The 25849-nt window shown below is 32.0% G+C and overlaps 1 protein-coding gene across 2 annotated transcripts; it reads left to right on the forward strand.

The window, feature by feature from the left end:
- Positions 1 to 5097: 5097 nt before the first annotated feature.
- LOC108224835 (L-aspartate oxidase 2-a, chloroplastic) lies at positions 5098 to 11129 on the forward strand. Of its 2 annotated transcripts, XM_017399566.2 has the most exons (8): positions 5098 to 5263; positions 6055 to 6204; positions 6643 to 6997; positions 7850 to 8092; positions 8206 to 8262; positions 8374 to 8454; positions 9330 to 9391; positions 9846 to 11129. In XM_017399566.2, exons 2-8 carry the CDS (start codon positions 6065 to 6067, stop codon positions 10855 to 10857), a joined length of 1950 nt encoding a protein of 649 aa, XP_017255055.1. In that variant the 5' UTR covers positions 5098 to 5263; positions 6055 to 6064; the 3' UTR covers positions 10858 to 11129. The 2 variants fall into 2 exon arrangements, with proteins under 2 accessions (XP_017255055.1, XP_063936495.1); XM_064080425.1 differs by lacking the exon at positions 5098 to 5263 and having other exon boundaries at positions 5991 to 6204.
- The last annotated feature ends 14720 nt before the right edge of the window (positions 11130 to 25849 follow it).

The following is a 25849-nucleotide window of genomic DNA, read 5'->3' on the forward strand; positions in this document are numbered from 1 at the left end:
TTGTGTGATGTGCTATTGAGCTATTGCTTACTAGTAATTCTTAACCATGCTTCCACAATTTGTCAAGCGAGAGAACTTAGTATGAGGATAAAAAAGAGACATCGCCGTCAGAGCATCCCCCGTTAATTTTTCAGGGTCGCGCTCAAGAGAGAACCGCTCCTTAAAATAGAACCATAGAACCACTAGGGTTCTGCTGCAGAACCCTAAATTTTAAATAGATTTTTAGGATCTAAATCTAAATACATGTTTTTTTCATGTTTTTTCATCGTTGTGTGTGTTCAAAAATAATTTAAAAATATAATCCATAGATATTGACATTTTTTTTGTGAAGTTCTGCTGCAGAACCCCAACTAATACTTAAGTTCTGCTGCTGAACCCTTGCCTAATAAGGTAAGGGTTCTATGGTTCTTTCTCTAATGGTTCTCTCTGGAACATGACCCTAATTTTTCAAACAAGTTTTTAAAATTAAATTGAAAGAAAACACGAAAATTTGTGCTTGAATGGCCTATTAGTGGTTAAGAGTCTTCTTTTTTAAATATTTAGATGACATTTTTGACAGTGCTCAGAGTTCATTCTCTAAAAAATAATATAATATATGATTACTAATAAATTAATATAGGTTAAATACAGTGATAGCTCCAATTTTATTTTTTAAATTTGATCTCTTTTTATATTTTATTATTATTTGAAAGAATGGTTGGAGAGAGCCACGAATAGAATTGGAGGGAAGTGAATACCATATACTCCCTCCGTTTCAATTTACATGTCCACTTTTAAGAAATTTTTTTGTTTCAAATTACTTGTCCACTTCAACCTTCAATGCAAAATTATATTTTCTAAATCAATTATCCTCCACATATCTCTTATTTATATTTCATAGATCAATCTCACACCTCATATTATGCTCATTTAATACAATTAATTTGTGAACAACCACTTTTCTTAAACTGTGTGATTTTTTGAAAGTGGACATCTAATTTGAAACGGAGGGAGTATTCAAATAGTTTTAAATAAAGAGCGCGCTGAGAAGAAAATGATGGCTCCTAATTTTTAAAGAGCAACTAGGTGCACTATTTTTCCACATGTTCTTTAAATTTGAAGTTTAAAAATCTGTTTGGATTGGAGATGCTTTTAAGTTATTATTCTTGAATATTTATTGAATATTATATTCATTTCCCTTTCCTTCTATTCACTCTTCTTTAATTCTCTTTCCAAATTTTCCTCAAATAATAATAAATTATAAATAGAGAATAAATACAAATAATAGTGTTGAAATTAACTTAGCCTCATTTAAGATGCTTTTGATGTTACTAAAATCACAATTCTCCAAATAAATATCATGCTGCACTGATTTTTAAGAATTAAGCGGAGTCGACATCGGCAAGTGGGGAGCCAGAGAAGGGGTTGATGATTTTATATTCGTTTTCCTAGCTGAAATACAGAAGCCAGAAGAAATTTCGAGAAAAAAATATGTGTAAAACAAATACTCTAAATTACATATAGGATATACCGATTCATAAAGTAAATTATGTCTTCAATATATAAGAAGTTAAATTATTTATATTTTAAAAATAGAGTTAAGTTCCATACAGTCCACATATTTACTGTAGTACCGTAGACCACGTATGTTCTGCAACTAGCCAACTATAGAATAACATAAAAACATTGCAAAATATATGAAACTTGTCATTTTGTGAAATATCACTATTTCACTATTTTATAGTATATTGTGAAAATGTATGTTTTATAAATATCACTATTTCATGCAAAATATTGAAAATCATTTATGTTCGACAAGTAGAACACATATGTTCTGTAATATGTAAATATGTTCTGCAAACTTAACATGTTTTGCAGAATAATGTGTTTTTCACTATTTAACTTGTAGAATGTTTAGGATTGTCAAAACTTTTAACAAAATAATGATTTTTATAGAACATGATTTGCAAAAAAACACATTTTGCAATGTTTTTATGTCATTCTATAGTTGCAGAACATATGTGGTCTACGGTACTATAGTAAATATGTGGATTACATGGAACTTTATTCTTTAAAAATAGAGTAAAGTTCAGTGGAGACCCTGAATTAATCGGAGACTTGGAGACCACATCTTACACCATTCATTCAATTATGATCCAACCGTTCATCTTATTTTACTTTTTAACTAAAATAAATCACATTAAAGAATGATTGTACTTGTATCTTATACCAACTATGTATCATGACCAGTGGCGGACCCAGGAATAAATGTCATTGGGGGCACAACAATTTTTTTTAAAACAAGATATAATAAAATAAAAAATATATTAAATGGCTTGAAATAATTTGAGTAAAAGATGTGCATATACGTTGTAGACATAAAACAAGTTATAAAGTCGAGAGAGCTTGGCTACTTTTCTTTCATTCATGCTTATACAGTTATCCATTAGCATAAACTTGCAAGGGCAGTAGCTAAGTTATCTCAAATATAAGTTTGGGCCAGAAGTTCACTGGGGGGCCATGCCCCCACTACATTGACTGTAGGTCCGCCACTGATCATGACGAAAACAATATACTATGCAATCACGTTGAGCCATAAAGAGATGATGCAGAACAATATGCACAATAGTTTGTATGAACGATGTGCGGAATAGTATTTTGATGATGCAGAACATACAAGTTTCTCAGATATTTTCATCCTGCAACGAAGGGGATGGAAAGGAGTGTATAGAACATTTTGTCCCCTGTATATAGTCTGTGTTCTCTGTATTTGTCTCTGTAGATCTAGTATTGTGAGAAGTTTATCCATTGTCCTGCAAAGTATACTTAGTAGTGCATTTTTGATTAGTTATCAATTTTAGTGTATTATTTAAACAAATATGCAGCAGGCATACTCCTACTTTTAAGATTTAATTGTTCTGCTTTTTTTATCCTGCAGTTCTGCGATCTAGTGAAGAATGAGTCACGAAAATGATATGCGATTGAATTGAAGTACAACATTTTCTAGTTGAATATTTGACTTGCTTCCATTTAATTCTTGAAAACTTGAGATTTGTAGGATAACTTAATCCTAATTTGTATAAATAAATTGGGGTTCAAGAGATAAAAACTTATTAAATGCTAATACATGTAACTGCCAAGAGAGTCGGTTATGCACATAAAGAATGCATACACATATGAATAAAAATACGAGTATTAATTATAAGACAAAACTAAAAAAAACAGACCATTGGATGTTATCAAAATGAATGGTGGATGTTATGGTCTCCAATACTCCAAAGATTTATGGTCTCCATAGAACTAAACTCTCTAAAAATAATACTAATCTCTATATTGTCATCCATATAACATAAAATAGAAAATTTGATTGTATATTGTGATCGTGAAATGCAGAAAATTTTATTGGCTTATGAAAATATAGAATATAAAATTCAAACACCACACTCTCAGCATCAATCTTTCTTCAATATTGGTGGCTTTGGGTGATTTTTATGTTGCTGTTAACTTTTTGTCCACCGGAATGCATAGACCACGAAAATACTATAGAAAGTGATGGCTCTTTTCATTACCTTTTCAAAACAACACACATCACTCGTATTTCTGTATCATTTTTCCTACTTTGATTTTTACTGTTTTTGTGATGAGATTTGACCTTTGTTTATAAACCAATATAACCATAATTTAAGAAATTTGTTAATTTGCTCCCACAAGTTCAATACTCTTTCATTTATCTTTTCGTACATATCATTTATAAAAGATTATATATATTCAAAAATTTATTTTGGATTAATTAAATTTGATCATAATACTTAAATTTGTTTTATATTCTATTTTACTCAAGTACGCATTTAGAAAAACGGTTTTCTAGTGTGTGCCAATATCTAAATTCCACAAGTTTGACTCATTTTGATTGGTTGGTGTTTCTTAATAATGGTGGACCCCCCTGCAAATGCAACAACCACACCAATTAAAATATTTCAAACCTAGAAAATTTTGTGCTTAGAATGTGCCCATGGGTACACACTGGACAAACGCTTAGAAAAAAAACATAAGCTTGCAATTTGTCCTTTGAAAAGAAATTTTAACGGTTTCGTTCTCATAAAGGTATATTTAATAATATTATAGTCTACATCGTAGTACTATGCAAATTGCACGGGTTTGTTAAATACTTATTTAAATGCTTTTTTTTTTGAAACCACAGCTTATCATACTTTTTTTTGCAAGGTCTACATACTCGTTGATGAATTGTATCAAAATACAATAAATCGCAATTGTGATATCTTTTTTTCAAGGAAATTTATCATCTAATCGAAAATGATGCAAACATAATTACGGACGTTTAGATAATAAAGTTCAAATGAATAAGAAAAGAATAGCCATAAAGTAAGTCACGTACCAGCTTCTTTCTAAATACCCTGAGAAAAGAAACACGATGCAAATTAAAAATATAAAACACGATGCAAATTAGAGAAAATATGAAAAAATTCCAATACCTGTGGGTAATTATATTCCTTTCTTGTCGATATTTCATTTTCTGTTTTAAATTCTTTCCTTTTCTACTGCTAAATTCTTTTTGTAAAAATTCTGGTGGGGGCAAAACGGCAAAGAGCAGGGTAAGTAGGGTAAAGCAAGGATTAATACGAAGAAGGGAATGGCGCCAAGTTGAAGGAGAGAGAAAATCAGGTGTGGCGCCTCGGGATTGTAGGCTTTTCATTCATTACATTTTCCTAGGACAGCAGTAATTTCAACGAATTAAAGTACGACTGTTAAATTGCATATACTCCCTCTGTCCCTTTCATTTCTTTACGGTTACTATTTTGGGATGTCCCTCTCATTTCTTTACGTTACTATAAATAGTAAGTTTTTCTCATCATTACACCCACTATATTCCCCTACTATCCCATATTTAACAATAAAAACTACTATTACACCCACTACTTTCCTCCACTATCTCAAATCTATTATTAAATATTGGTAGGTCCTACCACTTTAACCACTTTTCATCTAACTTTACTCATTTTTCATACATTGTCTTGGTCTCCGTGTCTCCCTCCAATGTAAACAATTGAGGGGGAGGGAGGGAGTAGTACTCCTAAGACAAAGATTCATGATTAGCGTATCTTTCTTTTAACAGAATCGTCTAGGTGCATCATCACATCCTGCGGCTGCGGAGAAACTACCACTCCCTTTAAGATTCTCCTCACGCTTCTTCCCCTTAAAGCCCTTGTGCCTATTCATCATCTTCATTCTACATCAATCCTTACAAATTACATACAAACATCTGGTATGTCCCCGTTTCTTTTCTACATATTGTTTGATGATTTGTTCCACCCATTTTTCTTAGACTTTATTATTTTTCGTGTATTTGTTTTGCTTTGAATTTCATCTTTTATGGTCCCCTTTAAGCTTTTGCCTCCTCTGAGATCTCAAGAGGAGGCTTTAATTGTATCAATATATTCATATACGCTGGAAAATTATGGTATATTATTTTGCAGTCAAATTTATCAACTTAAAAATTCTAAAGAATTCTCGGGGTGATTGTATTTGTTAGTATTAATGTGTTCTTTCTAATGAGGCTTTGTTTGTTGGGAGTTGCAAGTACCTGTACTTGTTTTTATGTGCTTTCCCATTATTTGCTTATATTTTGTTCCTATTCTTTGTTTGTTGGATGTTTACAATTAAAAAAGTTTTTTTTTTTTTTTTTTTGTGATTGCTGGTTTGATACCTATGCTATATTTCTGGCCTCGAGATTTCATAACCAAGCTGTCTCTTCAAGAATGTGGGACCCAATCATGAAATTATGTATGTCTGTAGTATAATTTTATATATATACATGTAAAGCCTTGGCCTCTGATATCCTTCTTCTATTGTTTAGAAGTATATGGTTAAGTTTTATCGGATGCATGTGTGTAAGTATTCAAATTCCAATAATTAACTACGACTCTACGAGCAGGAAAAATTATGAAAATACATGTATATGTATGCTGAGGATATACAGATTTGGCTGATTCAAATACTTTTCTGTGCGTTTAAATATGCGTACCCTGTTTCACATAAAATAAGTGTTGCTTGCAGAAGGGTTGCAATGGCAAGCAGTGTAGCTGCCAGAACTGGTTATTTGCAATTTAGAGAGTCTTCTTGCAGTGGGCAACAACTTTGTGGAGGACAGACATCCAGGATTTCAAGTATATCACTAAAGAGATGCAAGCCAAAGGATCTGTCGAGGTATGTATTCTCTACTTGTTTACTGCAACTGAAATCCGAATCCCTGTGTGTTGAGCTTGTACAAGATGTTTTAACAAAACTACATGAACTGATGAACTTCATCTATATGCTTCTTGCTCTCCCTGCCGCTACATACGCTTGCTATATTTAATATAATATGTCAACATAATTGCAAGACTTGTGATTTAGATGACTAGTTGTCTGCAAATATTTTTCAGCTTCTACATCAGCACAAAATAATTAGTGGAAAGATTAGCTGACCAGTTGGCCTTATTGTGATTTTTGTACATTCTTATTCTGAGGGCCCTATTTCTCAGATATTCTTTTTAGTGCAGATATTATAATATCTACCACAAGAGTGTATATCACATATCTGTCATCCTATTTGATTTTTTGTATGTTTTTAATTGTAAGTTAACTTCCAATGGTATTTCCCAGCTCAAGCAATGTGTCCAAAATCTTGCGGTTCCACAAATCTGGCTATTCTCATTCTCAGATCGTAAAAAAGTTGCAGTATCATAAAACCATGGTCACAGCATGCTTGAGAGATGGGTCCCCAAATTACTTTGACTTCGTAGTTATTGGCAGTGGAGTTGCTGGCCTTCGTTATGCCCTTGAGGTTGCAAAACATGGAACTGTTGCAGTGATAACCAAGGCTGAGCCTCATGAAAGCAACACAAATTATGCTCAGGGAGGTGTAAGTGCTGTGTTGTGCCCTTTAGACTCTATAGAGAGTCACATGCAAGATACAATCATAGCAGGGGCGTATTTATGCGACGAAGAGACTGTCAGAGTAAGTTTTAAAGTGCAAGGCTTATGTATAAATTAGTCTTCTGGTTGTCTCCAATATATCAGGCACATTTAACACATTGTCTACTTGTGTGTTGCTTTGAACTAATTAAAAAAAATAATTAAAAAACAATTCCTGTATAAGCTTCAGCTTGTAACCAAATATGTAAGTAATACTTTAACCAAAAGAACTGAAATGTTTGCAGTCTTGTGTGATTTTTGTAGTGCTTTATCCTAGAGATACTCTCTCAGGGCTCCCTTAGTTTACAGGCAATTAATTAGTTATGTCGAGGATTAGGTAATGTGTGAGAATGGCTCATATTATAAGTAAGAGCATCTCCAAGAGTGTCCTAGTGACTTCTATCTGGCAGGTTAAAATGGGACCTGTCCCTCAATATAGATATTTTTATGAGTTATACCCATTCTCAGCTGTTTTCAGGACTGAAACTTGTACTCAAAATGACTACCTTGCTGTTGTGCTTATCGCTTATACCTGGTTTATATTAGATGTCACGAACAATTTAAGAATTAAATGTGTTGTCTGAATTAAAATGCTAGTGAATCAAAGCTAGTATCTGCACACAATAGTAAGAATTATATAGTCCATGGACTGCCTACATTTCATCTGCCTGTTCTGGCTTCAAGCCAACTTTTTTATATTAGCTAGTCTTTATTGTAAAGATCAGTGTTTGATTGTCTATATAACATTCTCTTTAAGAATGTGAATTGAAGATTGATTTTCTCGGGCATCTGTTCCTGCATTAAAATTGAGGAATTTTACAGCTGCTATTGGACTGTAATATGCTCCCATTCTTCATCCTCAGTATGTATATAAAAGTTTGTCACACATGTTCAGGTGGTCTGTACAGAAGGGCCTGATAGAATTAGAGAACTCATTGCGATGGGTGCATCTTTTGATCACGGGGAGGATGGAAATTTACACCTGGCTAGAGAAGGAGGCCACTCACACCACAGAATTGTGCATGCTGCTGATATGACAGGGAGAGAAATTGAGAGGGCACTGCTGAATGCAGTTGTAAACGATCCAAATATTTCTGTGTTTGAGCATCACTTTGCAATAGATTTGCTGACTTCCCAGGTTCAATGAATTATTATTTTAATATTGTATGCTACTTAGGCTGGCATCAGAGAGGACTTTGGAAAATATTTATAACTCTTCACCGACATTGAATTGTATTTTTGGTGTTGTAGGATGGTCCAAACACGGTTTGTCATGGTGCAGACATATTGAATACTGCAACAAAAGAGGTGAGTATATCTGCAACTTTTAGATAGCTTCTTATCAAAATTAAGTTGAGTCTTTTAGCCCAGTAAACTGTTATTTCTAGATTTATCAGTATCATCCACCTTTAATGTCAGGTATTACGATTTATCTCAAAGGTGACTTTGCTCGCATCAGGGGGTGCAGGGCATATCTATCCGTCGACAACAAATCCACCGGTATAGTCAACTAGCTATCACTTGATAAAATAGTATATACAATGGATTCCAAAGATGAAAATTATGCATAGCCCTGACCTAGAGTAGACATACCTTGATTGATTCTTAACATGATCTTCCAGTAAGTTATGGACCTAGGATAGGACTTGGGGATTGGTTTTGGGTGGGGTGGGGAGGACTGCGTACCTTTTTTGGTATAGTCTCCTGTGAGAGCAAGTCTAATGCTTATTTGGAACCAAACAGTGTGGTTTTGTGCTAAAATAGGACTTGTGTCCCAGTGCTTGATTCTAAATTATAATTGACTTGCTCTAGATGAACTAAAGACATTTTGACTACTGGTGATGGCGCAAAATTTAACTAAGTTTACAAAATGTTCACTCCAATTTTACAACCAATTATCAATTAATCCACTGAAGTATATAGCCATAAAACCAATTATTCATATATGCATTGGAGTGAAGTTTTTGCAAATTTGGCTCTACATTTTAAACATTTAGCTATAGAACCAAGCATAGTCATGAGATAGTAGTAAGCAATTTAAATCAAAACACCCCTAGTATGGTATTTTGGTTAAATAAATAAGAAGTATGTCAATGGGGGTTTTCTGTTAATTACTTTGTGTTGTTTTATTGTAGTTTTGTAATTGTTCAATGAAGTAGCACTTGATTAGTTAGAGGTTCTATCATGTAAATGGATTTTTTTTGAAATAACTAATATTGGATTTTCTTCAGTTTGAGAGAGAGATTCTTAGTAAATTAAGGGGTGTGAGATGATGTGAAAGTGGCTCCTGAGTCCTGATCAATTTTAATTAGAATCTACCTTGTAATATGTTAGCTTAATATTTATACCTTGAAACTTAGTCTCTGCCACTGCAGGTAGCTACGGGAGATGGAATTGCTATGGCACATCGAGCTCAGGCTGTAATTTCTAACATGGAGTAAGTAAACGTCTCTGCTTGCATAGAATCTTTTTTCTTGTTTTTTAACTCAGTTTACGACAGATATTATAGTGTACCTAGATTCTAATAAACTATGTTTTAATGTTATAAGACCAGCAAGTAGAAGTAAATTCAATGTCGTGAGCTTGCCCTTTAGCACTTCGCTATAGCTTGTGGGGAATTTCTTTTCACAAAGAATATAAAGAGTGTAATTTTCGTGAATTGAAACTTCAATGCATGTTTTCTCCCTGTTCAGTTTCTTAGTGGTCATATATCATAAAAAAGTCAATATTTTGTTTAATCTATTTTATCCAATTGGGTTTATGCTTGCAATTTCTTCTTGAATGCTGCTAGAAGATCGGATACTGAATTCGATAGATAAGGTACTATATAGTAGGTACTAAATTCATTTCATCTGTAGTAATAATCCACTCCATTGTTGTTTTTTTGTTAGATTTGTGCAGTTCCACCCAACTGCCTTGGCTGACGAAGGCCTTCCATCAGGACCATCAACAATGCGAGAAAATGCCTTCTTAATTACCGAAGCCGTCAGGGGTGATGGAGGCATCCTTTACAATCTAAACATGGAAAGGTTTATGCCATTCTATGATGAGAGGGCAGAACTTGCTCCTAGAGACGTGGTAGCAAGAAGTATAGATGATCAGCTCAAAAAACGTAATGAAAAATACGTGCTACTTGATATAAGTCATAAACCTAGAGAGGAAATTCTCTCTCACTTCCCTAATATAGCTGCAGAATGCCTCCAGTATGGCCTAGATATTACCAGCCAACCGATTCCAGTGGTTCCTGCTGCACATTACATGTGTGGAGGTGTTCGTGCTGGTCTTCAAGGAGAAACAAATGTAGAGGGTCTTTATGTAGCTGGTGAGGTTGCATGCACTGGTTTGCATGGTGCTAACAGACTTGCAAGTAACTCATTGCTTGAAGCGCTAGTATTCGCCCGAAGAGCTGTACAGCCTTCTATTGATCACATGAAAAGTTCTCACTACGGTGGCAATGCTGCTGATTATTGGGAGAGGCCTACCGTTCCCAAGTCTCTAGGTAATAATGTATTGGATAAAATCATAAGAAGGACAAGTGAAGTGCGGAAAGAATTGCAATCAATCATGTGGGATTATGTAGGCATCGTTAGATCAACTACAAGGCTAACAACTGCGGAGCAGAGGATTGGGGAACTGGAGTTGGAATGGGAAGCTTACTTATTTCAGCAAGGATGGGAACCAACAATGGTGGGACTCGAGGCTTGCGAAATGAGAAACCTATTTTGTTGTGCCAAGCTAGTAGTAAGTAGTGCGCTTGCTAGGCATGAAAGTCGTGGCCTTCACTACACAACTGATTTCCCCGACTTGGAAGAAAGCAAAAGGATTCCAACAATCATCTTCCCTGGTTCGCCACTGAACAATACATGGAGTTCACGGCAAGTCCACAAGCAGCAGATTTGCTAGCAAAATGGAGCTCTTAATTTACATCTCCTGGTTGTTGCTTATATGGGAGGGGGCCATTTGTCATATAGTTATTTATGATTATTTGCCATTTTTTATATTTCTTCGGTGCAAGTAGAGCACATCCTTGGGTGTAGCTTATGGATTTCTTCCTTTATTGGGATGTTCTCCAGCCATTATTCTTTCAAATGATAAAATGCGCACCCCCACCCCAAGATTGTTGAAACAGTTGCATTATGATTTGATTATAATTCATTAGAGGTCGTTTGCTTCAAGCTCTTGAGGTATAAGTCTTCTTCATTCCAAACTCATATGTTATTTTTTATTAAGAAAAGTTTATTATGAAATCCATACATCAAACTAGTAATATATGAGTTTTTCATACCTAATTAGGCAGGCGGGTTTCAAGCATGGGTACTAGAAATCAAAGTTTTTATCTTTTTATTTCATTTATATTTATACAATTCCAATCCAAAATAGTCAGATACACAATCCAAATATTCTTCGTAGCTGCCATATAACGAATATCATTGTGGTCTGTGGAGTTGACGAGGAAGTTTGAAACCAAGTACAGGCTCTATAGGTTCGTTCCTAGTCCAATGTGCATGGCAATCCCATTCTACCTTGGAGCATACTTTGCCATTGATATGTTTGTCGGAAGCTTTATCCTCTTCATCTGGAAATTGAAAGACAAGAAAGAGGCCAGGGCTTACGCACCAGCTGTGGCATCTGGTATGATCTGTGGTGATTTACTCTGGGGTGTTCCAGCAGCTATCTTGGTTTGGCTGGTTTAAAGCCTCCTCTGTGTATGAGGTTCTTATCGGATGCTGCCAATGTTAGAGTGGATAAACTATTGGCAAGTGCAATATGTTACCTATCTGGTTACCTATTAATAACATAAAATAATTAGTCCGAGTGAGTCTTAATGATTTATATAATCTAGGGGGCGTTTGGTTGATGGTTAATGAGCCCGGTTAACGGGAATCCACTACTACAAAAAAGGGCTTAGACATCGGCTAAAAACCGATGTCTATTGAAAACACAGACTCCAAACTCCACACTCCACACTCGAACTGAACTCCACACTCCACACTCGAACTGAACTCGATCTGTTGAAAAAGGGGGAAGAACAAATGAGTATTGTAATCGAACATACAAAGGGGGAAGAACAAATTTGAGGATGAAATCAACCTTTAGGGCACAAATTTGAGGATGAAATCGGCCCAATTGGAAGCTAGGGTTCGCTCGCTGAGAAAGGGGGAAGAACGGGGAGAGAGAATCTATTTTGCACAAATGATTTAATTTAGGTAGTTTAATTAGTTTTATGTCTTTTTCCTTTTAATTTTATGTTTAAAGACAGGTGTTGATGTCTTGTTCAGACAACACATCAACTAAGCGGGGGTTTTAAAAGCGGGGTGTTTTTGTTTGTGAAAATTTTGGCTAAGTGGGAAATAGCAGCGGGGAAGCGCGGCCAATTTTTTAAAAACATGTTTTAGACATCGGTTTTACACTGAGATGATGTCCAGTTTTTTAATAGACATCGGTTTTTAAAATTTCGATGTAAAAAAGGGTTTTAACATCGGTGGTTTTTTTAACCGATGTCTAATCTGTGATGTCTAATCCTGTTTTTCTAGTAGTGATCTCATTCCCTCTTGGAGGGTAAATCAATACCTCCACACTCCTTGGGTTACCATTTCCCATACCCTCCATTCCCATACCCCCATTCTCATTCCACATTCTCATTCCCACCAATTATCAAAACACCCCCTAGTTTTAATGTCGACTCCAATAGCAATCTTTATTTTTCGTTCCTTATTATAACTAGTTGAGAAGCCGCGCGTTGCGGCGGCCTATAAAAGTTATATTAATGAATTAAAATTAGTATTTGTAAGATAAAATACATGTGTGACAGTCTATAAAAATTGTATTAATGATTCAAAATTAATATTTGTAGCATAAAATAAAAAATTTATTATAAACATCTCGATGCAATACCAATATTAATTAATATATAAAATTATAAAATTGGACCATAATTCATGAGTGAAAAATGAAAATAAAATTTTACATATAATTAACAATTTAAAACATGACGAATCTTAATTTTAGTTATGTATTTTTTTTTATAGGTAATCATGTTTTTCACTGACATCTTCATTAATTTTCAAACACTACCTCTTAGACATATACACCATGCCCTGCATGTAAAAAAAATACGATTCTTTAACAGAACTGATTGATGACATCTAGCTATATACATTGATTGAGCAATAAAATAGACAGTAAGCTTGCAAGAACATAAGTGCTTAAAAGTCAAAAAGATATTGAGATGCGACTACGAAACCATCCCCAGTTTTAACAGGGATAAACATTATATTCTAGTTATACGAACATTAATCATGTCGGAACTTATAATTTACAAGGTATAAATTCCAATCCATGCAGGTGTATATTAGTGACTCCTTTCTCCAATTTCTTTAGATTAGTTGTCCGGAAAAACATTAATTTAAATTCATAAGATGACAATATACTTCCACATCCGACAAACTCTTACTTTTGTCAATCAATCATCTCCATCGCTATTCAAAACATCTATCATAGTGTAACTCATTATTGTATTAGATGGAGAAGATAAATAGGCAAAGAAAAATTGTTTATAAAACGTATTCGCCCTTCACCATATGTGTAGAACGAATAAAACGGGTTATGATGTCGTTGAATAAGAACGGCACCACCAGCGAGTAGGGTTGTGGTTAGAGAATGAGTAAATTGTGTTTACATGATCCAAAACCCTACAAATCTATAGAGGTATTTGTAGGTGCAGAGAGACTTGTTTGTTACTCTTTTCCATAATTAAATAATCTGAAACAGAATCAGATTAAAAAACTTGCAAGCTACTATATTTCATATATAATCTGAAACAGAATCAGATTAATTTTTGCCAAGATATATACCATATCAATTAATCTGAAACAAAAAAAAAATTATTTTTGATATTTTTCATCCAAAAATTCCAGAAAATTAGAAAAATAGAACAGAGCTATCTGATAAGCGCAACCTACATGCCCCTCGCTTCTCCTTTATATAAGTATATTGATTTTAACAATAAAGTTGGGAGAAAGAAGGTGAAAAAGGATGGAAAAGTTAAAGAAATACTCCCTCTATTCCCTATTTATCTGTCCACTTTGGAAGTAAAAACTTGTCTCTATTTATCTGTCCATTTATATAACCAAAGCAAAAAAAATTCATTTTTACCCTTATTTATGTTTTCAACGTGACTGATAAACATGTTAGTTTAATGCCAATAATTCATCTAAAAACCTGAAGAGTCTTTGCTTTGTTCTTCTAGCTATAGATATCATGACTATTATTCACTGCTTCATCAAATTTGTATTGGATAATGGAGTAATCCTACAAGTATTTTCCTACAATTAAGGCATTAAATAAAGGTATTGCTGGAAGTTTCTTATCAAACTTAAATTTTCTTAATATGTGTGAAAATGTTAAAAGTAGACAGATAAATAGGGACGGAGGGAGTAAGAAGGAAAATGAATATTTTATTCATAAAAATTGAATAGGTAATCACGAGAGGTTACCTAAATATAGGTAATGGTTAGAAAATTTGAAGATATACCGGTGATTTAGGTAATCACTAGGATAGTTGATAGTGTAAGAGTAACATATTTTTGATACATTACCTAAATGTGAGTTTATGAGCACATTTTAAGTAACCTATTGAACTTTCTCTAAAGATAGAGTCCGAATAATCGAACATTTGCTGCTGCATTCTTTAAGATATATATATATATATATATATATATATATATGTATATGTATATGTATATGTATAAATAGGATCAAATAAAAACTTTTTTAAGTTACAAACTTACAAACTTTTTTTTATTCTCCTATCGTGTTAATCCTTAGTTATATAAAGTATCCATGTTGAAAATTTTTCAAAAAACATCACAATTTTTAAAAATAACGCATAAATAAATCGCGTTTTCAACACATTTATAACTGGGGTTCAACATCGGGTGCTGAACACTAATTATCATTGTGTTGAATATATCTAAAAATATGTTTAAACTATACCTCTAGGGTTTGGGTAGGGTCTAGAAACATAAATATTAGTTATATAACATGTTTACCTTAGTTCTTACATTTAAAAATTGGTTTATATATTTCTCCACCACTATTTTAGTCAATGTTCAACAAAAAATGTTGAAAAAATGTTGAAATCAAGTTATATATGCGTTGAACAAAAAAAGTTTGTAAGTTTGTACCAGAACCCTCCCCTATATATATATATATATATATATATATAGGGGTGGGATCCTGAGAGAACCCAAATAATCGAGAGAACCAGAGAACTCCTCCATCCACCGTTGATTACAAATCTTAATTTAATACTATTCAAAAATAATATCTTTATAATATCAATCAAATCTAGTGAGACTGAGGGTATTTCTGTACCATCAAAAAACAAGAAATAAATCACAATTTATTATCATATTTATTGAGATTGTTATTTAATGCTTTCATATCTTCCATATCTTTGATTTAATACTTCTATATCTTCTTCTTCTTTTTTTTCAATTGAAATATGGAAGTTATATATAATGCTCTATATTTTTCATATTCTTCTCTTAAATGAAATATGGAAAAATACTTATTGGAATTCATTGGTAAAATATTTCCATTACTTACTATTTCTAGATTCCATAAAAGCTTTAAAATATTAGGAGACTTTGTAAAAAATATTCGGAGATATTTTGTAATATATTTTCATTATTTATTATTTTACTAAGATTCTTTAAGTTTTTTATTCGTATTTATTGAGATTTTTTATTTAATGCTTTCATATCTTTCGTATCTTTGATTTAATGCTTCTATATCTTCTGTATTTTTTCTCAATTGAAATATGAAAGTTATATATAATGTTCCATATTTTTCATATTCTTCTTTTAATTAAAATATGAAAAAACACTTAACGGAATCTTAGTAAAATATCTTCATTACTATTTCCAAATTTCGTACAAGATTAAAAATATTAGAAGATTTTGTAAAAAAATATTCGGAGATGTTTTGTAAAATCTTTACATTATTTATTCTTTTACTAAGATTCTTATAAGCATTTTATCCATAATAAAATATATTTCATTAGGTGTTTCATTTAGCTGGTTATATATAATATATTATGTATATCTATATATAATATGATTTTCCTATGTGTTTTTTAAAGTACATTTTAATTTAATAAAATTTAATTTAGTGATACATTACTTATGATTCAACTAATTGATGTATTAAATTTTCTATATACGATTCTACTAATTGATACATTAAAAATACTTATTCTTTATTATAGAATACTTAATTAAGGTATATTCTACTAATTTTCTTATTCTTTACTAATTTTCTATATACGATTCTACTAATTGATGCATTATATACTTATTCTTTAATAACAATATTAAAATTATAATAAGGATTCCAATAACAATACAGAAATCATTATCATTTTTTAAATTATGTGATTAAATGTATTTTAAAAGGTACATTAAGATTCTACTACAAAATTTATTAGATGAGTCGTTATTTGATCATATATATTATATAATTTTGTTATGTGATCTATTCAAAATTTTATTTAAATTAAAATCATTTAGAGATACATTAATGAATATTCTACTTATTGATGTATTAAAGTTTCTATATTGATAATCAAGATTTATGATATATTTTTATTGTGTATTAGATTCTAATAAATTAAGATTCTAAAATTTTTATTGATATTCTACTAAGCGTCACATTGATAGTATTGAGATTCTATTAAGTGTTTCACTGATAATTCTACTATTTTAATATTAATTATTTTTTAAGATTTTAATTTCTAAATATATTTTTAGAAATGTTAATGATAATGAAGATTCTACTATTCTAAGTGACATGTTACTGAAGATTCTACAAATTGATGCATTAAAATTTCTAAATAATGAAAGATTTTTAATATAATTTATGTGTATCAGAGATTTTTTGATAATTTTATTGATATTGTAATAAAGTATCTGTTAACAATATAAAATTTAATATAAGTTTTTTGATTATATGATTAAGTTTATAATAAATACTTTAAGATTCTACTAAAAATGTTATTAAATGTTTCGTTAGTCGATCATATATAATATATATATGAGAAATGTGTATTATCTTACGTTTTTATTGATAGATTGAGTTGTGAGAAATGCCAAAAAAAGAATATATGTTAAAAATATAAGATCTGGATTCCAGATTCTGTAATAATCTATAAATGGTAATATTTGATTGGCAGATAAAAAGATGCAAGATGCCATATTTAAAAGATTTCGAAATAATAACATTTTTGTTGTGTTCCAAAATGCCCTTGATCAATAGATTTTTTAAGATATTCTGATTGAAATAATAAAAGGCAGTATACAAATGTTATCCAAAAATCAATGGCTCTAAGGAGAGTTCTCTCGGTTCTCTTGATAGTGAGGTTCTCTCTCGAACCTTACTCTATATATATATATATATATATATATATATATATATATATATATATATATATATATATATATATATATATATATATATATATAGAGTTTTACTCCAATAGAAACCTCCTTATCCTAGAAACTAAAAACCAAACTGAAATATCACTAAATCCTAAAGCAAATACCACTAAATTTTTAAACAACCCCATCTCCACCTCCATCTTCATCAACCCCACCTCCATCTTCACCAACCCCACCTCCACTACCACCACCTCCGTCGTCGCCTCCTTCATAACCACTACCACCTCTATGCCGCCCACCCCCTCCATAACCACCACCTCCATCTCCATCTCCACCTCCACCTCCATTATTTCTTTAACAACACAACCTCCACACCTCCATCTTCACCAGGCCCATCTTAATCGCCGTTTTAACCTCCTTCAGATTCGTTCATACTTCTTTCTCCACCTCGACTCAACTTCAAAGGCGGAGCCGCCACTATTCCGGCAACGCTCCAACCCCCTACTTCAAGCCGCCCAAACCTCCGCTACAATCATCTTTCCTCCATCTCCACCTTCACCTCCACCATCTCCACCACTATCACCACCATCTGAATCGAAAACATGAACAGATCTGGAGATTCTAAGCTGGTTAATATCTGGAGTTTGAGTTTTCACTAAATTCTGCAGCACAGATCACTAAATCCTAAAGAGATAATCACTAAATTGTACTGAGAATATCACTAACTTGTATTGGTTTCTAGTTTTTATTTTAAAATTGGTTTCTATTTGATCATGAGCCTATATATATATATTACATTGTGCTCAGACTATAAAAGCTTACATTTACATTAATTAATGCCCTTTTAACCCTCAATGTGTTGGGGTGTGTGATGATACGGTCTCAATAATTTAACTCGACCGATTCAACCCTTCAAATATCCGATATATTTCCATTAGCTCTCATACCAAAAAACAGTATACAATGGATGGACAAATTATTTCAAACTCGTGAGGATTAAGATGACATCAAATACAAAGTCGCCCAGACTCGGGTACGGAGTGTCGGACACGACACGTATCCGAGTGTCGGACTCGGGATCTCTGAAAATTGGGGACACCGTCCGAATTTTAGACACGGGTGCGGGGACACGACATAATTTAAATTAATTAATTAATTTTATATTATTAAATTGATTTTTTTAATTTTAATTATTGTTTCAGGAAGGAAAAATGAAATGATAAATTTTTTTAATAAAAAAAATATACATTGACCGATGATGTGAGGCTATTTTCACAATTTTAAATATACAAATATAATAATAAATGATAGTACTATAGTGCTACTGTATTAGCTGTGCACCTAACCACAAATGAACTTGGACAACACAATGTCCCAATGTCCAAGTACATGCAGTGCTCTTTTCTTATGTTTTATCTTCTCCCTTTCTTCTCTCCTTCATCTAATCGTCTTCATTTCATTTCTTTGTTTTCATCATCTTATTCTTCTTCTTCTTTCATCATCATCTTATCTCTGCTTTTCTTTTTATTCTTCTGCTGCACCGCCACCTTCACATTCTCCGACTGACCTTCATATTTTTCCGGCACCGAAAAAGAAGGGTCTGTTTTGCATATGATGAACCCGACCCGTATCCCAGATCATCAAATACTGAGGGTTAAAAATTCTTTAAGATTAAAAGGACCCAACAAATTATAGAGGTGAAAAAAAAATTTAGATGTTCCTTGAATATTTCAAAAACCCGTTGTTGATGGACAGGTTGTTTAAATCAAGTGCTTGATACGATAAATTGGCGCTCTTATACATGGAAGGCTTTGAACAATTTTCTTAGATCAGAGCAAATAAGTTTCACTTTCATAGGCTATGCATGGAGGGTAAAGTGATTAGGCAGGAGAGTTGTTAGATTTGAGGAAGAACATAACCCATAGTATTGTAGATAATGTTGTGAAGTGGTAATAAAATATTGCAAACGATAAAAAAATATCGTGCAACGGTAAAGAATTAATTACATAGTCTGAATATTAAAATTTTGTTTTTTGTGTTATCATTTTGGTATTGAGCCTTCTAATCAAAGTGGACATGACTTGTTTATTAAAAAAGATAATCTGGATATAACATTTAATGTAATCCGTCAGACTGTCGTATGCAAAAAAATTAAATAATTGAAGACCGAACTTTGAAAAATGGACTAATTTAATTGAAAAATATTAAAAAAAGTTAATATATAAAAAACGATTTTAGAGTTTATTTCAATATAACTAATTCAATGATACGACCCCCTTACTTTCGGAGCTGGATCCGTCACTGACCACAACACGATCTCACATCTTGGGACACGATTATACATCTTAAGTAAAGAAACTAATGTCTGTTTGTAATACTCAAGTAAAACCGAAAGACTGTGGGCTCTTTCGTCTCGAAGATAGACTTCTGAAGTTAGACTAATATCCTCAAAATAACAACAAAATAATATCGAATCCATATAAACGTTATGGCTCTTGCATTCGTGCTCCCAGAAAGTTAGTTGTGCGCCCTCAAAAGGGATCCAGAATTTTTTTTCTAATATTAAATCCTCGATCAGTCAATGCCATATTGCGAATTAAATCTTGCATCCCTTGATTGACCCATTTATTCCAACCTTCATTCTTCAGGCCACCCAATCTGCCATGGACTTTGTTTGATGGCCACATGCCATGAATCCCCCACCTGCCTTCGTAATTTTCATCAACCATGTATACAAGGACTAGATGTTTGTAGATAGGCAGATCAGTTGTAAATTCAGGATATTTTGGACCTGAATTTATTTATAATAATAAAAATTAGTTCTCAGACAGACTTTCATAATTTAACTAAAGAAAGACCTGTGAAAATAACTATGTTTTAACTTACTTTGAGCGGATGGTGAAAGAGTATAGCTCCCATTCTTGATGAGATGTCCATACAAGCCTAACACTGTTTAACATTGACTGAAAATTTGAAATTAAGAACATTAATTAGAAATGGTGGTGAACAAAAAAGAGACATGTATACTTTTTTTAACACGATTTTTAAATTGGAACAAAAATATATCTTTGTTCAAATCTGTCGTCTCTAAGCATCCAACGAACAACTTTTTCAGAGTAGGATTTATCTTTGCCACAAAACATAGTATACCACATGGAGTCGACAACATAGCAATTATATCCGCATGAAACTGCAATTTTACCCAACACAACTCTAAAAGAAAAATTATGGTACAGTTAATCATAGGAGTTAGCAATACTAAAATTGTACTTGAAATTTGAATACAATTTATAACCTGACGTATTGATTAAATTGCAATGTGATGGATAGTAGCAAAAAACCGAATATGTGTATAAGTATATGCAGTTCAGATATGTGTAAATAGATGCAGTATGCACAAATTACTTTTTATAAAAAATTAAGTTCTAACAGGAGAGTTAAGGACCGAATATATGCATTATGCACATATTACTTTTTATCAAAACTAAGTTGAGTCTTTTAGCCGGTAAACTTTTACTTCTAGATTTACTAGTGTCATCCTCCCATGTCTGATATTATGATTTATCTCAAAGGTGACTTTGTTCACATCAAGGGTGCAGTGGATTTACCAGTGTCATCCTCTCATGTCAGAAATTATGATTTATCTCAAAGGTGACTTTGCTCACATCAGGGGTGCAGGTATAATCAATTAGCTATCACTTGATGAATAGTATATACAATGATTTCCAAAGATAGTTGAAACAATCAATCATCAATATATTTATATAAAGGAGAAGCGAGGGGCGTGTAGGTGGCGCCTCTCAGATAACTCCATTCTATTTTTCTAATTTTCTAGAATTTTCGGATGAAAAATATCAAAAATAAAAACTATTTTTTTGTTTCAGATTAATTGATATGGTATATATATATATATTGACATAAATTAATCTGATTCTGTTTCAAATTATTTATGAAATATAGTAGCTTGCAGTTTTTTAATCTGATTTTTTTTCAGATTATTTAATTATGGAAAAGAGTAACACACAAGTCTCTCCGCACCTATAAATACCCCTATAGGTTGTAGGGTTTTGGATCATCTAAACACAACCTACTCTCTCTCTCTCTCAATACCACAACCCTAATCGTGGTGGTGTCGTTCCTTTGTAATGACATCATAACCCGTTTTATTGGGAAGTTATCGTTCTACACATACAATAATGAGCTACACTGTGATAGATTTTTTGAATGACGATAGAGATGATTGATTGACAATAGTAAGAATTTGTCGGGTGTGGAAGTAGACTGATATCTCATGAATTTAAATTGATGTTTTTGCGGACAAACAATCCAAACAAATTGGAGGAAGGAGTCACTTATATACACCTGCATGAATCAGTTCTGTTAGATGTCATCAATTAATTCTGTTAAAGAACCATATGCTTTTTACATATATGGCATGGTGTATATGTCTAAGAAGTAGTGTTTGGAAATTAATGACAATGTTAGTGAAAAACATGATTACTTAAAAAAAACACAATTAAAATTGAGATTCGTCATGCTTTAAATCGTTAATTATATGTAGAAATTTGTTTACATTTTTTTTCACTCATGAATTATAGTCCAATTTTGTAATTTTATATATTAATATTGGTATTGCATCGAGATGTTTACAATATAAAATTTATTTTATTCTACGAATATTACTTTTGAATCATTAATATAACTAGCGTAAAAGCCCGTGCGAGGCACGGGCCTATTAATTATAAATTATAAATTATATTATTTATTTTTAATAATAATTTAATTTGAATTTTTAAAGTATATTAATTTTATTAAATTTTTAAATATAAATTTTCTTTTAAAATAAACTAATAATGGCTATGATAACTGATTCAGCATACAAAACAAATTTTCATATAAGTGGGACTGACACAATAGATTTTGCATGTGAAAGATGTCTACAAAACTGTTTTTCAGTGTGTTATTCAATCAAAACATAGTCGAATGTGTTTATAAATGATAAAATATTATAGGAATGATTCGTGTGAATTATATAGTTAACCGATGAAATGATAGGATGGTTAAAGTTGAATTAATATGTTCATGTGCTACCATCATAAAAAAGAGATAAGATCAAACACCGAGAGACATGCACGTATAAAAACATATTTACGTGAGTCAGTCATATAGTAAAGATGCACATAATACTTGTTATCTCTCCGCCCCCCTCTCTTTTTTTCCCACTCCCGATCTTTCTTTCGTAAATCTCGCCGTATTTATGTATCTTGCTCATTAGTGTACTTTACAAATTATGCATCAATTATTGGTTAATAAAACATTGATTATCAGTTATCAATAGATTGTTTACTGCTCTATTTTTAAATTATCATAGAAGTTTATCTATATTTAACATACAGATGATATATAATTTTTTAATAATTTATATGTGATTATTTGTTTAATAGTTAATTTTTTAGAATATATTTTTAAATTTGACCGACTTGACTCGTAACTCAATCGAGTACCTGCACTTCGAGTTAAATATATTAGTTGGATATAACTCGCTTTTGAGTCTAACTCCAATAAAACTCGACATAACTCGAGGCAAAATCGGGACAACTTGGATTACACATCAAAAAATTGAAAGTTGGAAATCATGTTTAAAAAAAGGAGATCTCTAATTCGACGTATCCGCATATGCAAAAAAAAAAAAATGAAAATAATTCGAAATATCCGCACATGTAAAAAAATTATATATATTTTAAAATAGATGGGAACAGGGAGATTTTAGTTTAGTATTATGATTGTTGAATTTACATGAGATTTAATTAAATGTCACAAGTTCAATTCACACAAAATTATTTTGTGTAAATTAACTAACTACATTAGCATTTAATATTTTAATTTTCTTGTAATGAGTGATCATAAATAAATGATGGGTGTGATTAGAATGGCTAATTATTATGTAATCACATTAATTATTGATAAGTTAATATTTTAATAGTAATAAATGAACCATTTGGTAATTTTGTAATAACATGCATGTAATAAAAGGGTATAGTGGACATTTCACCACCAATTTCTTTGCTCTTTTTGCCCTTGGTTGCCATTTAATATATAGAAGTAGATTTTTATAGACTACCACACATTTATTTTATCTCACAAATACTAATTTTAAATGATTAGTATAATTTTTATAGGCCGCCGCAACGCGCGGCTTCTCAATTAGTTATATTATAATTTGAAAATAATTCATCAGTGGTTTACTTCAATTTAGCCCCTCTTGTAAGTTAGATTCCAGTTCTTCTGAATTTTGTTATTTACAGTAATTTTTACAAAACTAAAGTATTGTGTCATGATTTTTAATGACAAATTTTGGGAGGATGACTTTAATGGATTTTATAGATTTTTAATGACTCTTGTTGACTTCTTAAGATTTAAAAAAAAATAAAATCATGACTCCTAAGACAATTGACTTTTAAAAATTTTAACAAACTCTTTATTACAAATTCATGGCTTTCCATATACTTTAATAGATTTTTTATTAAAATCATCTTTTGTTATACCCTCTCGATCTTCTAATATAACCCAAGTTAGATGTGTGTTCTCAAATCTGGCGACTACAAAATCGAGTACAAGGTATTATTGCTGTATTATGGGGCCGTTTGGGTTAGCTTAAAAGAAGTGACTTCTTGCTTATATTAAAGAAGTGGGGGTAGAAGTGAGAAGTAAATAAGTTAATAAAGTGTTTGGAAAAGAAGCAGAAGCTGTGAGAGAGAAGCTAGCATTTTCAGCTTTTTAAAAGTGCTTCTACTTCTTTACACAAACGGGTCAAGAAAAGCAGAAGCCACTTCTGCTTCTCCTTCCCAAACAGGTTGTATATATTACAGTAGTTTTTACTGAAACATATTTAGAGCAAGTCCAATAGGTTACCTATCCTATTACTTATAAATAATATAAAATAATGAGGGTTAGTATGTCTTAGTGATTTAGGTAATCTATTTTTATTGTCAACTCCAATAGTAATCCCTATATTTGTTCTCCTAAAATTATTTTAATAATAAATTTGAGAGAGAGAGAGAGAGGGAAAAGGAGAGAATAGAGAAAGAAAGAAGGAGAGAGATGATTATTTTATTCATAAATATTAAATAGGTAATGGCTAGGGGTTACTTATAAATAAGTAATGGCTAGGAGAATTAAGGTTGTGCTAGTGATTTGCGATAACATTAGGATAGTGTTGGAGTGCATTTTTTTGACACATTACCTAAACGTGAGTTTAGGATATCATATAGGTAACCTATTGGACTTGCTCTGATAAACATAATGTTAATTGTGACCTTGTATCAGATTTTTTATTCATTTTTGATACCATAGTTTTACGGATATACCAAGCCATTTCCAATAAGCGAGTCATTGTGGAAACTTCCTAATAATAGAAATGTTTGCTGGAGTCAATATCTATGCAAGAACTTCAGTTGCCTAGCAAACGATGTAACCCGCGAAGGGTTCTTCAAGTGTGCAGATTTTCTTATAACAAAAGTGCTGGATTTAAATCCAGAAGAGATTAGAATCGGCATACTCCCTCTGTCCCAGTCAATTGTATACGTTTCTTTTTCACTGCTCGACACGCTTTTTAAGGCTCTTATAAAACATAGTTCCACAACTTATTTTTAAGATTTTCTTTTTTTGTATAAAAATATAAATGTTATACTTTTATACAAAAAAAGAAAATCTTAAAAATAATTTACAGAACTATACTATATTGAAGCATTAAAGTCCGTGCCGCGCCCCCGTCCCCCAATGTATACTATTGACTGGGACGGAGGGAGTAGATTTTAGTGTTGGCACATGCACTTTTGCTGCTAGAATGAGGGAGCACAATGTAACCATAGTTTCTGCGTCCATCGATCTCCGGGCACCATTTAACGAAATGATTGCTCTTCGAGGCCTAATCCCTCTTTACCCGACCACAAAATCAACGACTACCCTTCTTTGATAAGTAACATATACATATTACTATTAGCCGATTGGTGGTAGTCATAGGAAGCTAGCGAGAAAGCCAGATCTGTATATATATGTAAAATCATAGAATGATAACAGAGAAGAAAATGAACGTTTTTCACGTAGGATGAATTGGAGAGACTTTTCGCAGAGGATGAACCTTAGGTTGGAGCGATCGGTTAATTAAGTAGAAAATAAAGTCATGTCAAATATTTTCAATAATGACGTGACAATTTTCTGAAAGAAATATATGCAATTTTCCATAAAAAGTCATTAAAAGTCTATCAATTACGTATATTTTTTCGCCAAAGTCATTGATATATTAAATAACAACTGACTTTTGATAACTCTTTAAAAGTTGTAATTCAATACATCAAACTTTGAAATACTTTTTAAAAATCCTGATACAATACCTCCTTGCCTTTAAAGAGTATTTAAAAATCTTAATTGAATACGCCTAAATTTTAGAAGTCAGT

This window comes from Daucus carota, chromosome 6 (assembly GCF_001625215.2).
Source record: "Daucus carota subsp. sativus chromosome 6, DH1 v3.0, whole genome shotgun sequence".
In the NCBI taxonomy this organism is placed as follows: domain Eukaryota; kingdom Viridiplantae; phylum Streptophyta; class Magnoliopsida; order Apiales; family Apiaceae; genus Daucus; species Daucus carota.